Source organism: Phoenix dactylifera, chromosome 8, assembly GCF_009389715.1.
Source record: "Phoenix dactylifera cultivar Barhee BC4 chromosome 8, palm_55x_up_171113_PBpolish2nd_filt_p, whole genome shotgun sequence".
NCBI classification, from domain to species: Eukaryota; Viridiplantae; Streptophyta; class Magnoliopsida; order Arecales; family Arecaceae; genus Phoenix; species Phoenix dactylifera.
This window is the reverse complement of record NC_052399.1, coordinates 16,711,072-16,730,437: the sequence shown is the minus strand read 5'-3', so window position 1 is coordinate 16,730,437 and position 19,366 is coordinate 16,711,072. Positions and strand designations below refer to the sequence as shown.

Genomic DNA, 19,366 nt, shown 5'->3' with positions numbered 1-19,366 from the left:
TTTTTTTTAGATCCTGTTTGAATATCTTTAAGAGATTGTATTGAAAATTCTGTAGAAAAAAAAGCTTTGGATCCCACCCAGATTCGGTTCAAATTCAGTTTCGACTCAGATCCAACCCGATCTGACTCGACATAAATGATCTGAGTTCAAAATTATAGTTGTAGGCCCGATCCGATCCGATCCGATTTTCAATTGGGTCGGATCTAAGTTTAAAATTACGGCAAACCGAATTGGGTCGGGTCACTCAAGATCCGACTCGATCCATTTGGCCGGATATTGGACACCTATTTAAACAGTCCTACTATGCGCACGTCATCCCGGCCGCGCGCTGCTCTTTCTTGGGGTCGCACGTGCCCACCACTCGGTGTCACGGCGAGAAAGAAGAGCAGGGGCAGCCGTTCGTTTAGCGGGCTGTCGCCTCCGGATACAGATGATCGCTCGCAGCTCCTTCTCAAGGTAATGCCTCTCAAGACGAAACCCTAGTTCTTCGACCTTTCTATCTCCTCCTCGCTCTCCCCCCCCCCCCCCCCCCCCCCCCCCCCCCCCCCCCCCCCAACTCTCTCTAAAATTTATCTTTGTCGTTATTTGGCCTTTTGCTTCGAATCACAGGAAGGTTTCCTCGGTTGGTTTTCTTGATTTTTCATTACTACTACATTCTTTCTAAAATTTCCACAGAGTCGATTGTCTGTTGAAGCTTGTATGCGCCCCAACTGTTCTTTCTAATCCTTTGTGCCGTCTTCAAGTCCCTACCTTTCAGGTTTCGAGCTCTGATTTCTTCTTCTTTTTCTTTGGTTCGATTCTTTTCTTTTTCTGTCTCGGTTTAGTTCTTTTATCAAAGTTGGTTATATTTGCTCATTTTATTGATTATTCTTTTAGTTTGTTAAACCACGGCGGACAAATTTGCTGCTTAAGTGGAAATTTCCGTAAATTTACTTGTAAACATGTTTTTTCAATTCTCGAATTATCTGTAAATAAAGGAAGAAAACGAGACCCTAGAACTAGCTGTTCGAGAAGAAAAAAAAAACTATGACTTATAATTATTCCCTTAGAATTGGTTTCTTTGCTGTAAAGGTCAGAATGACTGTTTTCGGTTTCTTGAATTATGTATAAAGAAAGAAACAAACAAAAAAAAAACTAGAATGAGGTGTTCAATAATAAAAAGAAACTATGAGTTCTACCTGTTACCATAAACGGGTTTCTTTAATGTAATGGTTTCTTTAACTGTGTTCTCTTTCTTGAATTATCTATAAAGAAAGAAAAAGAATCCATAGAATGAACTGTTCAAGAAGAAAAAGAAACTTTGAATTATAACTGTTACCCTAAAATTGGATTCTTTTCCATAAACATTTGAGTTTGCTATTCACCAGTGGACTATCTATTATATAGTTGTTTGTTACTCATTGTTGGAGAGTAGTTCACTGAAGGAAACTCCTGTGGAGAAATTTTGATTCTGTACCTAATAGGGGTGGATATGCGGTGAAGATTCTACCGTTCATTATTACTATAAGTATCTATATAAAATCTTTATGTAATTGTCTTAATATCAGGACTTCATGATCTTTTGATTGGTACAAACCTAAGGGTATCAATTTACCGGTAAGATAATTACGTTTGGCTCCTGTTGTGCTTGATGTAGAGATACATATAAATTGATGGGTTGATGATCAATTCTGATACCAAAAAAAAAGTTAAATCTACTAGCACTAGATATATTTATCTTTATTTATAAGGCTAGATACTCTTAAGTTCTTGTGTTATCACAACTATAAGACGAGGCTGAGTCTCCTATGCTTGCTTCTTTGTATAGACTTCATGCTGCGAAGGTTCTGTGGTTTGATTTGTCAAAGTCATTTGCATATTTATTCATGAGGAACATGACTCTTGCAAATCTTTATTAAATGTGTATGTTTAATAAGCAGTTTTTGACGGAGCTCCTTGCTAGAATATAGTCTTTATAATAATTTCAAGACCTTTGCAAGGTATGCATGACTAAAATGATGATCGACAAGGAGAAACATGAGTTCTCATAGGTGCTTCTGTGAACTAATTTGACGGTTTAACTTGTGCTATTCATTTTACACGCAACATAAATCATTATGACATGCCTAACTTTATCTTGATGTGATAAGCTATTGCCAAATTTCAAATGGTGAGAAAATCCTAAATCTTTTTCTAGTAATCAGACTCTCGATGGCAAAGGCTCAGATTGACAAGCACAGTGGCACAAGTTCAAATCCTAGGGAAGCCACTTTGTGTAGAAAAATATCAAAGGTTAGGTCTAGCCTTAGTCTACCCCTCCAAGGAATTCAGATCGCTAAGGTCATAATTGGGCTATAGGAATCAGATGCTTGACAAATGGAACTATACTTTTGCCATACTGATGCTTGAAATTGCTTAATTCCTGTCTCAGAGACTGACACCACATTCAAATTTATGGACTATTGTCTGTTTGTTATATCCATGTTATCTATAATATTATATCCAAAACCCTTGTCCATCAGCCTCACAGTCTCTGTAGATGATCTCTATAAGGTAAATTATTCTGGTTTCAGGTTGATATTAGTGATTACACTATACAGTGAACCTTGTAAATTTTTACTATAGTCTTTACTCTGTACACTAAATATCCCCAAACACATCTATCTCAATATTTTTGTTCTGCCATGTCATTTTTGTTTATCGATACCTTCTTAACCCCTATAGTTCGGTGCATACAACATTGTTGGCCTTATCGTGACTTTATTAAAGTGGCTTTAGAAAATGTTTTTGGAATTTTTCAGCATGAACATAAGTTCTCTTGATTGTGTATGTTAATTCTATTTGATATAATACATATTTGATTCATGGATGAGAAACCATGAGTCTTACATGAAACAATCTAAGACTAGACTAATTTCACCCGATCGAAGATATCCATTGTAGCCTTTTGGGTTGGTTCAGCCAGCAGATGGACTGAAATTGTTCAGGAGAAATGACAAAATTCCAGAGCCTTTTCTTTTCAAACTTTTTGATTATTGACTTAGTCTAGAACTCTAGTTGCTATATTCTAGTGCAATTGAGGTTTCATCTAAAATGTTTTTTGATGACAGTTCCTAAGTTAACTATTTCAGGGTTTTCACCATGATCACAGTTTAAATTGTGTTATGAAAGTGGGTGGGGCCAAGGATAGGTCAAATATGATGGGACAACACAAGAAGCAGAAAGCAACTATGCCTGTATGGAGGCCAATCTCCACGCAGTCAGGTTTCTTTTACATTTTGAATTCATTTTCATTATCCTTATTTAGGGTCTATATTTACATGGACAGTCTGTAGTCCTTTCCTAATAAACTACCTTGTTCTTCACTTATTATATATTGACCAGTTGTTACTTTTGCTGTTGTTTATGGCCTGGATATTGAGCTTCCTACCTTGACCTAGCAAGGCCAAATCAACTAGATAACTGAGAATGGTTGCAATTATTGTTATAATATTTGTGATATAGGTATATATTTCTACTTGTTCAACAACTTCACTGTTTCTGCAGAAAAAAATTGCTATTACCAAAACTACCTAGCCAGTCGAGCTGACAAATTCTATTGTATTTTTGGAATTTCTTTGTTTAAAAGGATGTGGTTGTATCAGGTTTTTATTTCTGGACCATTTTAAGACAGGATGCATTTACTACGTAATTCATTTTTTAAATATTTAAAGAACCATTTCATACCTGTAATTCATTTCCTTGATAAATCATGCTCTGTAAGAATCCTATACATTCCTTTCTGGTCAGAGATGTAATATCATAAACTATCTCTTTTACCTTGTGGCTTACTGTTGTTTTTAGCTCGTGAAGTTTTGTTCAACAAGTGCTCTGGTAATAACATATAGAACTCAGAAATAGCACATATGCTCATACCCACTGCTGAAATGACATTAGAGGCTTAGACATCTTACTGGTTCAGCTGAAGTGATCTGTATGATGCTTCAAAATGTTAGGTCCTTGTGTGTAAAGGGTTCTTCTGGAGGCCTCTGCTAATTATTGTTCTCCGTCATCAATTTTTCAAAAAAAAAGTCCATTCATTAAGTTCACAAAAAATGTTTTAGGATTGCAAATCTTTTTTCATTAACCAGCATATTGAGTTCAAAAAGCTAAATTTTATGGGTTTTGGGTTTGCGTATATCTGTTCCACATAATACATGATCAGATAAACAAGGCGTCCAGTTTACTTAACTGTAAAAGGCTACTAGTGCATTTGCTTATTTTCGTGTACATTTACTCTGTCATTTTTATGACAAATTTCATTTAATATAATATACAGGACACTCCCTGTATCCAATTGCAATTTTGGATATTTGTTTTTGTTTTTTGTCATTTCAGTTTTAATGTAGAAACTGTAAGTATGAGTAGTCGAAAAGTAAACTCAGGAAGAATCTATATGATGCGGTTGATTGTAGTGAAAGGTCTGATGTTCGATGCGAAGTCCATGAAATGTATAATAATGTGTCCTCCTGTATGGCTGATATTCAAAATGTTAGTGAGGTTGAACCAATTTCTGGCATGCCAACATCTCTAACTCAAAGTGCTTGTGTGGTAAATAAGTCAATCTGAATTTATAGGAGGAAAATAATCTATTTTACTTTCATGTAAGGTAGAGAATGCACCAGGGAGTTGTGGCTGTGAAACTGACTCCAAGTCTAATGAGGTGAGATGCCAGAAAGAAGTTATGGAGGAAACTTTACAGGAATCAAGCTCCAACAAGTATGCAGAGTTCGCTTGTGGAGTTGAGAAATATTCTATCTCTGTTGAGGTTTGTTTGTGCAAATATCATTCACAAGCTTTGCAGGAAAGCTTAAGTTTCGTTTTTGGTATCTTGTGCATAATTATACCGGCATATTTTGCCTGGGATATGTCTGCAAGGTTTTATTTATCCAGGATCAAATTATCTTTGAATGATGATTTACTTATGCATCCAATCGGCGGAACATAACTGTCTATATGGATTAGCAATGAGGCCTGATTCCAGTAATCGTAAAAAAGAGCTAGTAATGGATTATGAACTTCAAACTAGGCTAAGTTCCAAGAGCATTTGATGCTACTTTTTTATGAGCTTTGTGATCTCGAATGAAAAAGCCAAATTTACCTGTAAAGCATAGTGCGTTACAGATCCTGCATAGCATCTATTGGTGTTTTAGTCCTTTTTAGTGACATGCCTTTGTTGCATCTATTTTGTGGTGATTTCTGTGAAATCCCTCACTCTTGGTTCTGGTGATGATCTAATTCTCTATCTATGCAACCTTTTTGGGAAGCCATTATTACAACTATGATACAGATTCTCTAGGCTCTTGGCCAATTCTTGTTTGAACTTCCCATACAATTTGAATTATTTGCCCACAATGCCCTTCCTTGCCTTTTGTTGAACATCTTTGGCTGTCTGCAATGCATTGTCTAATTATACACTCCATATTGATGCCAAAAATAGTATTCTTTTTTATCTGTAGTCATATATGCATCAATCTCAATTATTGCCTAATAATTTTTGATTATGCAACATAACTGAAATATTATTAGGTTCCCCTTAACTTTCATTTGCATTCTGTGATCACAATGCTAAATCACATTGCAAATTTGTTGGCCTTTTTTATCTTCATATCATGTCTTCATCTATCTCTGCATTTTTCATATAATAGATTCTAGGTGAAGAAATTAATCAATGGAGTATATTCATATCTATCTGTTTGAGTAGGGTTCATCTGTTTTATCCCATTAAAATTTGATTCCATGTGACATTTCTTCAATATATCTTTGGACACTTATTCTCCAAATTTATCAAGCTTAAGCATCCACCAGAGTTCTTGTATTAGAAATTAACATCGTGCCATGACTAATACTCCCTTAAATGCCTATGTTAGAACATAATACCAAACATTGTAATCAATTTGATTTTGATTTTACTTATATAATACTAATATTTGCATGATTACTTGGTATAAAACTAATAGTCCCTTAGTACTTGCTGGTCTTAACTTAATCTCCAATGTCAATATAATACTAATATAGGTTATACATATGCTGACTATCAGATGCTTATTCTCCAAACTTATCAACCTTTGCATTCACCAGTTTTCTTGTATTAGAAACTAACACAACATAACAAATAGTCCCTTATATGCCAATGTTAGAATCTGATTCTTGTATTAACACTATCACCAATTTGATTTTGAAATAAGTCATATATTGGTAGTATCACTTGTATAGCTTATTGTAAAACTGGTAAACACTACTATTATGATTAAGCATAAAGGACAAGTATTTCTCATATATTTGGGTTCGCTTTGCAGGTCATGCTTCGGAATTTATTCAGTTCTTGCATACGAGTGTTCTACTGTCACCCCTTCATCTTTTGTTATCCCTAAACCTTTAGTATCTTATTTATGGTCTTCCTCGTCACATCGTTTTTGTTCCTATACTGTGTTTAACCTATCTCAGTCCAACTGTCTTGCATTTCCTAAATTCGCTACTCCAAAATCTGTAATCTTCGATATTCTTTAATCTTTAAAATATGCCAGTAATATTAATTAATGATTAATAACCATATAGAAGGCTTATCTATAGGCTTAGACTAGTCATAGGAAAACTTCCAGGACCTGTTGGATTGTACTATATTCAATTAGTGGGAACCCATGTAAATAGGGTTACTTTTATATGTTGAAGTTAACAATATAACTTCACAGACTTTTTTCTTGAACATTTTAACAAATAAGTTCTACTTGTTTCTGTTAAAATGTTCAGTGAAAAGGATTTCTCTCTCTCTCTCTCTTTTTTTTACTTTACCAATTGTCACTTCAAGAATTCTGACTACAATTGGGTTCATTTGATTTGCTTCATTCAGATTGCTTTGATCTGTCCGATTATCGTATCGTGTTATGAAGTTTCATGTTTGCCTATGTGGCAGTTGTATCCCAAATTAAGCACCGGCATTTTGCTATTGCTTTTGCTATGATATGTGACTTACTAGCTTATATAGGATTTACTTTGATATTTTCCATGATATAAACTCATTGCTTATCTTTGGATTTTTATCCGCAGGTAGATTCTTCTTTGATTCATTTCATAAAAGGAAAAGGGTATAGCTCAACAATGTTATTTTCTTTTTTCAAGAAAATTATTGTTTTTGAGAATGCTTTCGCTCCAAATCTGTACATTTGAAAATATATGATTGTTATAGAACATGAACTCTCAAAGTATTCTGCTTTCAGGGGCTCTGTGCAAACACAAATTGAGGGAGAGTTGGCAGTGAAAATTATATTCCCATCATCAAAGGAGGACAATTGTATTGGTAAGGATGTAAACCTTTACTATCTCGACTACAATGCAAATAATTGCATAAGGGTTTTGTTATACGCTTCATGATTTTTGGAGATTTAAATCACATGGAGTCCTCTGAACTTCCTTTCAACTTAATACATCAATTATATTTTTTTGAATTATTTTTAGAAAACTTACAATTGAACAATATTTATGTCATTTTCAGATTTTAGACCAACATTTTATTCTCATTATCTTCATCATTAATAATCCTACACTCTTTAAGTAAAAGGGTCATACCTAATAAATTGATCTATGACGATGTGAAGGGGCTCAATTTTTGATTACTTAAGCAACTTATGATTATTAGGGGGAGTATACCAAATATATGTAGCCTCAAACATTAATTAAACTTGCGATGCGCGTTATATCCTACGAACCATGGATACTTCAAATCACACATCATGTCCGTATCAAATACATATTTGATACTGATTTTTGTTAGATATGTATCTGACACTTGTATTAAGTATCCTATTTTCAGAATTAAAATAAACACTCAGGTTATTTCTTGGGTACACTTTAGATACTTTTTGGGAACCTCCAAAAACGATAAAGAGGGTCAATTTTGTAGTTTATGCTATTAATTTAAAATATAAAATATGGATACGATCTATGGATTTGAATGATAGCTAAATAATGACTTTGTAAAATTCATGCTATCATATAAAATGTGAACTATATTATTTTGGTAGCCCACTATGGTTTATAGATTCTTTTTTACATACATATATATATTTTTTGTATGTATGTATTATGTACATCTGCTGTATATATATTCCTTGATTTATAGCTGTATTGTATCCTACTTTTGCAAGATTTAATGTTTTGGCATTATCTGTATCATGTTGTATCCACATCTCATATCCGTGTCCATGCTTCATAGGTTTCTTCTCATTATGTAGCACCAGCATCTAGTACATGCCATGCACGCGAGAGTGCATATTTATATAATATTATGTATGTCTTTATATGTGTATATCTGTATATACGTATACACACATATTTTATATATATGTGTATATATACATAGATGTACATATACATACATGTATATGTATATTGAAAATCTTAAAATATGAACGATTATGATCTGTTTATTATTTTGTTTTAGAAAGTTCAATTTATTAAAAAATAAAATTAAATCCATTGAGATGTTTAAAAAAACTAATGATTTTTAAGATAGAAAGAAAATTAGGATTCATAGTAGAAACTGAAAAAGAAAAATGCAATACATGAGATGCATGGATAATTTAGCCCCCTCTAGCATCTTTTAGTGAGGCATGGCATTGATGGAGTCCAGTTTCAGCATGTCATGGAGTTCCATTATATATAGGGATTTTTTATATTTTAGAAAGATGCAAATTTTAAGTCTGCTGAGAAGTTTAGAAAAGTCAATTTCTAGGATAGAAAGAAAACGAAGATTCATGGCGAAGGAGCAATATGTGGAATGTGCGGATGTTTCCCCCCTTTCTCTAGTGTATTTAAGGTGCGGGTCCATAACGGCTTCATCTACGGAGTCCAGTCTTTTTCTTTTATTTATTTAAGATGCGGACCCCACATTGGCTTCACCTGTGGAGTCCGGCTTTGTGCAGCCAACTCTAGAAGTTCTCATTATATATAGAGATAGGCAAAAAATTTGTTGAAAGAAGCCACTAAACTAGTGAAACTTTGAAACTATGAGGTATACCCAATGTTAGATGCTATTACAGGGAAACAAGCTCAGCTAATACCAATTCCATTTGAGAAAAGCTTATAAACCGGGTCATCTTACAGGTTTGTACAGTTCTTCTTGATAGAATACCACGACATCCTGGTCTCTAGATGTTAGATTTGGCATTTCATCCATCAAATTTTAGTTTGGGATTACCCAGTTGGATCAAAGGTTAAAATGGGCCACCTAGCCCATTTTGTCATATTTAGGTCATACAACTCAAGCATTGATTGCATGAATGCATAGTATTGTAGCTGTTTTCTTAAGTAACCGGATCCCTCATGTACTTTCAGTGAACATATCGATAGTTGATTGACATACTTGATATATGAGGCCAAGATTTCTCTACTTTTCTTGAAATGGATTCAACTTTAATATGCTTTGTTACTCTTGAAATTCCTGTACCTAATTATCATAAAACAATGTTGCTAGCGGTTTGATCCAGATTCTTATCTAGTTAATAAAGCTTTCGATCATGACTTAGTAGTTGCATGTGATTTTTTGGTTTGGTATGTAGTCTTTGCACTTACACGAGCAACAATATTTTGCATTTTTCTCTTCCAAGATACTTAACCAAGAGTTCAAACCTACTCATTAGAGCTACCGACATCTAAGCGGGCCACTATATATCAGGACCCATGTGGGGGCGTGTCTAGACCCACATTGGTTGTTGTTGGATATTTAAACAGGGCCAAGGATTGTAAATAATAACTTCTGGCTAACCTTTATGGGTAAGGTCCTGGGCCATAGCACATGGTATCATAGGGGACTTGGCGCATAATCCATATGGACAGGGGGACACTATAGCATGGGCCTTGTTGGGCTGTTCATAAGCCGATCATAGTGATTATGATTGGTCTTTATGATTTAGCTGCGCAAGGACACTAGCGTTAAATTGGAAGAGTGTGTTGTAGGTACGTGTTTAGTTCTACACTGGCTGTGCCATGGGAAGATTGCAGGTTCTGATATAAGGCTAAGGATCCCAAAATAATAACTTTTGGCTAGCCTTTTTGGATGAGGTCTTTAGTTGTTACACTTTTGCACCTGCTAGCCATCTGATCCTCACAGAGGGTCAATTTAGGTGGCCGGTTCCTTGGTGCGACAACATAGGGACCGCCTAAGCCTAGGCAGCTACTTGTCCCAAGTGGCTATCATCTTAACAGGATAATAATTTCATTATCCATCTTGGTGTTTGTTAGCCTTGGCTACTAAAATTTTGCTTTGCATCATCTTGCATATAGAGAAATCTAATGTGACGTATAACCAACTTTGTGAAATTATTGGACAGAACAAATCAAGATTAATTGTCCTTGTGTAACTTTGTGTCATATATCATCAGATTTTAAATATTGAGATAAAATATTAAAATATTTAGAGAATTCATATTTTTTGAGCATCTGAGTTATGTTTTATTGGCAATATTTTCTTCTTCAGTTCATGCACTATCCAGTTTTTTCTTTATTTGATTTTGTCCATGTCTATCATATGAGTTGTGAAGGTTCTTGATACGCAGTTTATCAAATGAATAAAGAGTTTGGTGTTGATTTTGCATATCAAATAGAATGATTTGGTATTTTTAATGATATAAGATTACTTATTACTTTTTTATATTAGCTTTTGCTTCACAAGGTAAAATGATACTAATAAGACACTTTCTGTAGTTATTGAAGGCAATTCTGTCGAAAGCGTGACTAAAGCATCAGAAAAAATTGCAACTATAGTTGAAGAGGTAGGTTTCCTATTAAATATGAATTACATAAACAAAAGCTTTGCTTGATTGCATTAAAAATACAATCTAGGTCAGATTTTAAATTCTGTCATATAGTCTCTTTTGTCAGTTGTCATAATTTTCCAATTATATCTATGATTTTTATTTTTTATTTTTTAAGCTTTCTTTAATTGTGTTCCATACTATCATATTGAACCTATTATTTGTTAAAGTAAACAATGTTTATATAATTGCTTTGATTGTTGTGGAGTCAGATTTTATGAAAGATTAAGACTAGTGCAAGGATCTTTCAGAGAAGTAGTTGCCACTAGAAGCATCAAAAATCAAGGCAATTTTTATTGAAATTGATGGAAAAAAATTACATCGAAGATGAATTTGAATCTATACACGGCCCAAAATAATGTTCTTTGGGATGTTTTAGAGTTGTTTTCAGCGCTTAAGACATAGCTTCCATCATTTCTGTTTCAATTATGTTTTTTGTATTTTATTGAAAAACAATTTTGTCTTCGGTATTTTAACCACCAATGGCTGGATACATAAAGTTGGGCCATGTGTGATAGTAATAATTATGGCATTTGGGCCACTATTTTGAATGTTTCCAGCATTGTTCTGGTCATGTATTTTAGTATTTTTGTTGTAAAACTTTTAAGGATTCAGCCACTCGCCTAAAAGCCTAAAAACAAGCCTTTTGGTTCAAGGCTTGCCGATACAGGGCCAGGACCCAATAGTGATATTTGAAACCTTGCTTGGAGCGTGGTGTACTGTGGTCGTAATGTGCAACTAATGTCATAACGACATAGGAATATTCCTTATATATACTTGGCTAGTGTACTTGCTAAAATGGTTTTTGTATTAAATGTATATTGAGCTAATCTCCTTGGTGAATTTGAAGCATTTCATGCTATCTACCTACTTTTATTTTCATAATAATGAAAATGACTGCAAGTCAGGTGCCTCAACCCGATACGGCAGCCCCACCATAAAAAAACACAAAAACACTAGCTTTCTTGCATGTAGCACCTTCAACCAGCCCCCCTTGCACATTGTGTTCCATCATATGTAGCCTCTATGAACTTGTAGCATCACCAGAATACCTTCATTTGAGGCAGTGCTTTCTAGTCCAAACTTTTGCTTAAAAGTATTAATGCTGTTTTACCAGCCTAGTTTTGCTTATTAGAACTTCAAGAAAATGACTCAGGGGTTACCAGTATGCACATGCATCCAAATCATTTTAATATAAGTTTGCTCTAAGAATAGCCAAAGGAGATTATGACATTGGGATGATCAAGCACCTCTCTTGCACTCCTGTTGAGTGCTCAGATTTAAGGTTCCATTTAGCTTATCGAGCAGCCTATGGACATTGCCTTAATTGACATGTATTGGATTGCTATAACCTAGAATTTTGCTAGCCCTTAGTAAAGTTAGAAGAAACTAAAAATATGCCATGAATAAATAACCAGAGCTATATAAAGCATATTCCATAATAGAAGTATGTATCTCTCCAAATATTAATTATCACTCTAAGGCTGCAGTCAACCACTCATTTGAGCACCTATGTTAGATCACCTTTTTAGAAGGGCAGAATAGGTGTTTTTGAAAAGTTGGTATATAATACATGCTTCACCTTTTGTCTTCCTAACCCATATACCCCACTTAACCCAGGAATAATTTGCTCCTGTGAAAAGGTGGAATAATTTAACCCTTCCTTTTCCCTTCGAACTCACTCCATTTAACCCAGCTAATCTGAATTTTTCACTTTTGAACCAAATGCAGCCTAAGTATTCCGAACTCCGATTGCAATTAGGACATATGTTGAAACAACCTCTAACAAATGCTTTCTATGGCATTATGAAGAAATTTATGTTATTGTCTGTTGGATCTTGAAAACAATGGAGCACATCTGAACCCACATATCTATGTGCATGCTTATATTTTTATTTTCTCATGAACATACATATATGGTATGCTAAACCGGCATGTACCGGCCTGTTCAGCCTGGACTGGTCCGGTCCCTGACCGGTCTAGTTCAAGCATGAAAAATGATTCCGGCCCGACCGGTACAAGCCCGGTATCGGTGCGAATCAGACCGGTTCGCACCGGTACTCGCCCTTGGGGCAGTGCGCCTGTGCGGGCGCGAGCTAGGAACGGCGCCCGCGCGCGGTTCCTGGCGCGATTCTCCGCGGGCGCGCGTCCGCGTGCGTATTTCCGCTCGCGCTACGTGTTGGCCGGTTCGGTACCGGTTTGAACCGAAACTATACCGGCCCAGTAGGCAACCAGTACGCCTACCGATACCAATACAACGTACCTTGCATACATATATACAGATAGAAAATAATATGAATGTCTATATAGATTAAGGATTTTAAGTGTTTATGGCACGAGGAGTGCCGAACAATGCCTAGCATGGCATATACCATAGATTGGTGTTCCAAAACTCCTGCTTTGTTGTCATCCCTGTGCTGAAACAAAAATAGGTACCTTAAAGCCCTTATGGTTCAGCATCAAGTGGCACTTGAGTTATCATTTGGCACTGTTTCATGCCAACTAGCTGGCTGATATCTAGCAGCTTGCAAAACTGGCCTGGCATGGAACACAAGATATACATATAAGACAGAGCTACTATACAAATAGGATGAATGGGAGATATTTGTATTTTGTTTACGCCAGTCGTATTACTTAAATGTGCTTACTTTTATTTCCATTACCTTCAAAAGGCAATGACATTCTTGCTGCCTAATGAGGCATTATGTGCACCTGAAAAAGTTAATATCATGGATTTATCATGAGACAATATTGCCCTATTAAATTGCAAGAGTGCACTTGTCACTTTCAAGTACATGGGAATAAAGGAAGCATATTTAGGTAATTTATTTAGGTAATTTGGGTGGTTTGTTATATGCTATTTCATTTATTTATACACGTTGATGCTATCTCTGTGATTGTGGGTGTGAATTTGTTTAATTGGAATGCATAATGATATTCTTTTTCACATCATTTATTAATTTTCTCATGCTTCTACCAATACCTGCTATCTTTTTTTTGCCATGATTTCCAGGCAGTGAAAAGCCCACGGCTTGATTACTCTCACTTTATATCACTTCCACTGGCTATTCATCCAGAACTGGTAGAGAAGTTAAACCATTTTCAGAATTCGATCTTGGGGGATGCTCCTTCTAGCCAAGATGATAATCTAGAAAGTGCTGCAGACAAAGAGGAGGATGAGGAGAAACAGTCAGAAAGTCCAAGTGTTGCCGTTAATCTTGAAGTCCAAGATGAAAAGGAACATAAAAGAGTGAAGACAGATACTGTAGACTCCAAGTCAAATGTTCAAACTTCCATTTTGTCAGGTATTGTGGCAATTTTAACGCTTGAGTAATTGCAGCCACTATCAAGTTGTTTACTATTAAACTTCACTTCAGGGGAAGGCTTTGCATGTCATTTTAAAGAAAAGAGCTTTACAGATTATGGGAATCTTGTATGCTTTGATGCCTAACATGGAAGGGATCAATTCAGCGCTTGATAATCTTCCAACCCAGTTCACTTGAAAAGATACTGGATGTGGAGTAACTGTTGTTTAAACATATCTGATCTGCTTAAACAGAGACTTGACTTTGTTGATTTTAAGTTGGCCTACGCAGAGATATGATCCACGGGCATTTGTTTCATCAACATATATGAATTGATCTGTCCCTGAGTGCCGCCATTGCTTTTTGTTCTGCTCTAGATTGGGATTTCTTTGCTCTGAATGAATCTGTCAGGCTGTTGAGTTTAACTTCTTATCTGCTTTTATGAGCATGTTTTTGTCAGTATATGTTGTTTGAACTCTGAATGAAAGGGCATTTGTTTGGACGTGTTATATCCTTGAAGATTTATCAGAAATTCTTCTCAGTAGATCAAATTTAACATCACAACTTCCCTGTCGGACTTGTGTATTTTCTTAACAGGGTTTCTCTGCAGTTTGACTAAAGCATAGAAGCAGAACTCTCTGCAGCTTATATAAATGTAGTAGAAAATGCCCTTTTTTGTACATATTCAGTTCTTGTACTTGTCATCAGACTCATTTTCTATGGTATTTAGATCTGTTTATGATATGCCCATGCTGTACTTTCCATTTCCATTTTTCTTTAATGTTTGAGACATTTGATTGCTTTAATTGTGCCATTACAGATTTGGGCATTGACAGATCCATATTTATCAAACCAAGAACATTTCACTTAACTGTTCTTATGCTGAAGCTGTGGAACAAGGACCGTGTTGCTGCAGCTACTGAGGTTCTGCAGGTGATGACCGTTTCTGAAGAGGCAGGTTTCTTGGTGTGTGGCCTACCTGAGTAATACACTATCTTTTCCGTTGCAGGGAATATCTTCAAAAGTAAAAGATGCCCTGGACAATCGACCTGTCGTTATAGGACTCAAAGGGTTGGTAAGCTTTTCTCCCTATTTTTCCCTATTTCCGGCACTTGCTACACTCTAATTATTTCAAAGATGATAAACTGCTGGTTTAAGCCCCAGAAACTTATTCCTTGATATAGTGCTTTTTAACGCTGCTAATGAATATCTTGTGATTTGATTTGCATGCCGAAGTTATATTGTTGCAGACATCCAAATCAGTGGCCCTTCCACCTATGCTGATTATCGCTGCTACCTGTAAATCAATTGGGACCGTTCTAGATTGTGAAGTTTCTTTTTGAATATGATTTTTAAGAGGCTAAAAATATATGAAAGGATGATATGAAAAATGTGAGAATCAAAGTGGGAAGTGTTAGCTATGAAAATCGTTTGTGAATTGCAAACCCAGAACTTGTTTTCATTTAATGATGATTATACACCTGAGGCAGTTGAGGTTATGTCATTTTTCATATACTGCCCCATTCCTACAATCATTTTCTTTTGCTTTCCTGCAAGACAAATGCCAACCGTAAATAAATTGTTACAGAAATACTTATCATGTTTTGAAGTCCTTTATTGAGGATTTTGGCTTCTTGGCTTTAAGAGCAATTGAATCAGAGAAAATTAAGGGAGATCTTGATTGCAGCTCAGTTCTCAAAAGATATGGTGAATTTTTATGGGATATGGTGAATTTTCATGGGCTGACTGATTTTAAATAGTAAAAGTTCTCAGTTCAACTGGCTATTACTATATAGTTGCAGTGGCCATAGCAATGTGCACTTGTATGGGCAACAGTTTGATCTTGAGGACATTAATCAATGAGATAAAAATAAGGTGCATGATCATGTGAGGATGATTCCGTCTAGGATAATCCATGTTTCAATGTGGTTCTTAAGAATAAAACATGCTGAACAACTTCTGAAATAAATCAACCTCACTAATATTAGGTAAAAATTACCAAGACATTTGATTTTAAATTTGAAGAATTTTAATTATATTGATATATTTTGCTATTGATCAGTATCATTGCTGTATATAGATAGATGTGTCCTGCAGGCCAGAGATCGTTGCATTATTATACGTTCAGTATTGGTGAATGCTTGATGAAATCTTTATTTGTCAGCAAGATTGTCTAGATGCAATTTCAAGCATAAAGTGCTTTGTCAGCCTCTCTCCAGTTTGAAGAGGCACATGGCACATTTCCTATATTAGACCATAAACTGTCCAAAACCCATCACTTGTTTGACTTATAAAACAAATTTAAAGCAAAATAGTTTGATCGCAGACATGCATGAGAGGTTCGCCAGCTAAGGCCCGTGTTGTTTATGCTCCTGTTACGGAAATTGGTGGAGAGGGACGCTTGCTACGTGCTTGCCGTATCCAAAAAACATTTACATTTAATTTTTTAAACATCTTAATTATCCAGTTACCTGAGTGTGAATAGTAGTCAATGACCTTCTCATGCTAAGAAGGTATTCCTTGACACTTAATTTCAACAGAAGTCATGATCGATGCTTATGTTGAAGCAGGACTTGTTCTTGAAAAGGATGCTCATCAAACATTGAAGGTGAAGTTTAAACATGTCTTATTTTCATCTCTTACATCTTCCCTGTGCATATTTAGTGTCAACATTGTTATGTCTTGACCTATGATTATGATTCCTTGTGGTGCCATTGCTTGGGTAAATATTTCTTGGTTTACTTGAATCTGTTCTTGCTACACTTGACTTGGATGCCATCTTAAACTCTTTTGATGTCACACTTTTGGAACTCACAGTAATTCAATTTATTGTGACATCAAATTCTGAGTAAGGTGTTGTTATAAACACATAATTTACATGCATTTATGTAATCATGCATGTAATGTTTGTATGTATGTATGTATATGTGTTCCTGCTCATGCTAGATCAGGAGCTAGGAGCTTTATGAGATTTTTTTTTCTGTATTTGTCTGTCTTAAGAAATGCATCAAGCTCAAGCTTTCACAGAAAAATCATATCATTGATCTTTGTGAAAGCTCAACGCTACAGATGCAATATATTTGATTTTCTTTGATGCATGACTATTTATGCAACACTAGCAAATGACTTCTAATTGCTGCAATTCGTTATCTGTTTGGACCAGTTCATTATAGTATTGGCAAGCTAAGCTTGTGCAGTTATCATCTGCAGATGGGCTTGTTTATAGCCATTTTTTCATCAGTGCATTTATAACCAATAAATTGCATTTTATACCTTGAAACATTTAATGCTCCCATATAGGTTAAGAGAGTGAGCATTGTGTAGGTCTCCTTTTGTGATATGTATTAGAAGACCACCAAGAATAAGTTTTTGCAAAACTCTGCATCTTTTGCTACTAATGAAACTGCTTCATACCTTACTGAATTGCAGCTGCACGCCACCTTGATGAATGTGAGGCACAGGAAGAGGTGCTTTTTTTGCAACATTATCTTATTATAATTGTATTGCCAGAGGCATTAAACTAATGTTTCTAAAACTGGAGATGCTTTAATTCAGGAAGAGGACTAGAAGACATGATTCCTTTGATGCACGGCACATCTTCAAGGTTCATGGCTCAAAAGATTGGGGTGAGTATCTCATCCGAGAAGTGCATCTTTCTCAGAGGTTCAAATTTGATGAAAGTGGATATTATCATTGCTGTGCATCGATTCCTTTACCCGAGAACATGCAGACTGAATGAGTTCCACCTTCTCGGTTCATATATTCAGGTATGCTTAGATGGTTTATGCTATCTGTGCATCAGATGTTTGTTCCATGCAAAATTCCAGCTGTTTTATTATACTTTCTGGTTACTTTGTCTGGAAGAAAAAAGATTGTGTAATTTATCAGTAAGTTTTCTACTGACATGGCATTGTGGATGATGAATATTTCACTTTTATTTTTCTCATTTACGTAATACGAGTCTATATACCTGTACTATCATCACACAATAATTTAAATATGATAAGGTGGTAAGAGGCAGGACTGGTTATATTTTCTATTTTAGCCATCTAAGTAGTTTTGAGCTGTTTGCATGTATAGATTGCATTGCATTATAAAAATGTTGTTATGTATAAGGATGCATCAGATTCAGATTTCAGGGCACTCGTGGAAGCCAGATCATTAGGTTTTCAGAAGTTACTGTCTTGTCTTTTGAGACCAGCCTGTTGGGCTGGCAGCCAACAAAACTCCAGCATCACCTATGGGATTTTGGCAGGAGAAACGTGCTCTTGAATTTTTGGGATCAACTGGAGGTTGAATCAAATGTTAGATGTTACTGCCCCTATATGTACCAAGGCTGGGTGGTTGAATCATAGATGTTCTCATTATTAGCAAGGCCAGTGAACTGTTGATGGAATCTTCTTTTTGGTGGCTGGGAGACGCAAGAGGTGGAATCAAAGCCTCTGACAAAGGATTTTATGAAGCATATTTCAGTTTTTTGTGTGTGTGTGTGTGTGTGTGTGTGTGTTGTGACGTGGATGGTTCACTATTTTTAACAATGCATGAGTGGGACGCCATATAAGATGTGTGTGTGTGTGTGTGTGTGTGTGTGTGTGTGTGTGTGTGTATATATATTCCCAAGATGCATGTCCCACCGAACACGGAAAAAGAAGGCGCAGAAGCAGCATGCTTTCGGTCATCGCACGAACTCGGGTCTGCACGGAGCGATGCAAATAAAATGATGCGATCTGATGTTACTCTGACTAATCTATCAGGCCTCGTCAGCTCAGGATGCTTTCGGTTGTTTAAAGTGGGATTGTTGTAGGTATAGGACCACCCTCGTCAAAGACCCCTGAGAGGGGATGGATACCTGCGAGATCCCAAGCAAGCTTTAAGCAAATTTAGACTGATCTGCTGCCATCTTTTTGTCTTTACCAAAACGCATAAAATGTACTCGAATTTCTTTTGAGCATCATAGAGGAAAAAAATGTTTCCGCTTGCAGAATGGCATTAGTAAGGAATTGGACTTTATTTTGTTTTACTCTGCACGTGAAACTACCTAGTGGCCTAACACGACCTAACAATTTGAGAGAGCCATGGAAAGTATCCTTGCTTAGGGTGCTTCATTTGCATTTCCAAAAGGTCTCAATACATTTTTCCTCTTTGAGGTGACACCAGCTGAATTATTCGAATGCACGGATACTATTTTCCATGCAGGGGCTAGATTCGTCACCCTTTTTTTTTTTTTTTGGT

The 19,366-nt window shown here is 35.8% G+C and overlaps 1 protein-coding gene across 7 annotated transcripts; it reads left to right on the top strand.

Moving 5' to 3' along the window:
* Positions 1-319: 319 nt before the first annotated feature.
* Positions 320-18,173, top strand: LOC103699499 (activating signal cointegrator 1 complex subunit 1-like). 7 transcript variants are annotated; one of them, XM_039129068.1, is made up of 14 exons: positions 320-456; positions 676-757; positions 3,111-3,243; positions 4,632-4,786; positions 7,066-7,103; positions 7,236-7,315; positions 10,720-10,787; positions 13,843-14,134; positions 14,955-15,067; positions 15,144-15,209; positions 16,461-16,551; positions 16,675-16,742; positions 17,564-17,601; positions 17,690-18,173. In XM_039129068.1, the coding sequence occupies exons 1-14, from the start codon at positions 431-433 to the stop codon at positions 17,871-17,873; spliced, it is 1,434 nt and encodes a 477-aa protein (XP_038984996.1). In that variant the 5' UTR covers positions 320-430; the 3' UTR covers positions 17,874-18,173. The 7 variants fall into 7 exon arrangements, with proteins under 7 accessions (XP_038984996.1, XP_038984997.1, XP_038984999.1 ...); XM_039129072.1 differs by having other exon boundaries at positions 345-456; positions 3,131-3,243; XM_039129069.1 differs by lacking the exon at positions 676-757 and having other exon boundaries at positions 3,131-3,243.
* The last annotated feature ends 1,193 nt before the right edge of the window (positions 18,174-19,366 follow it).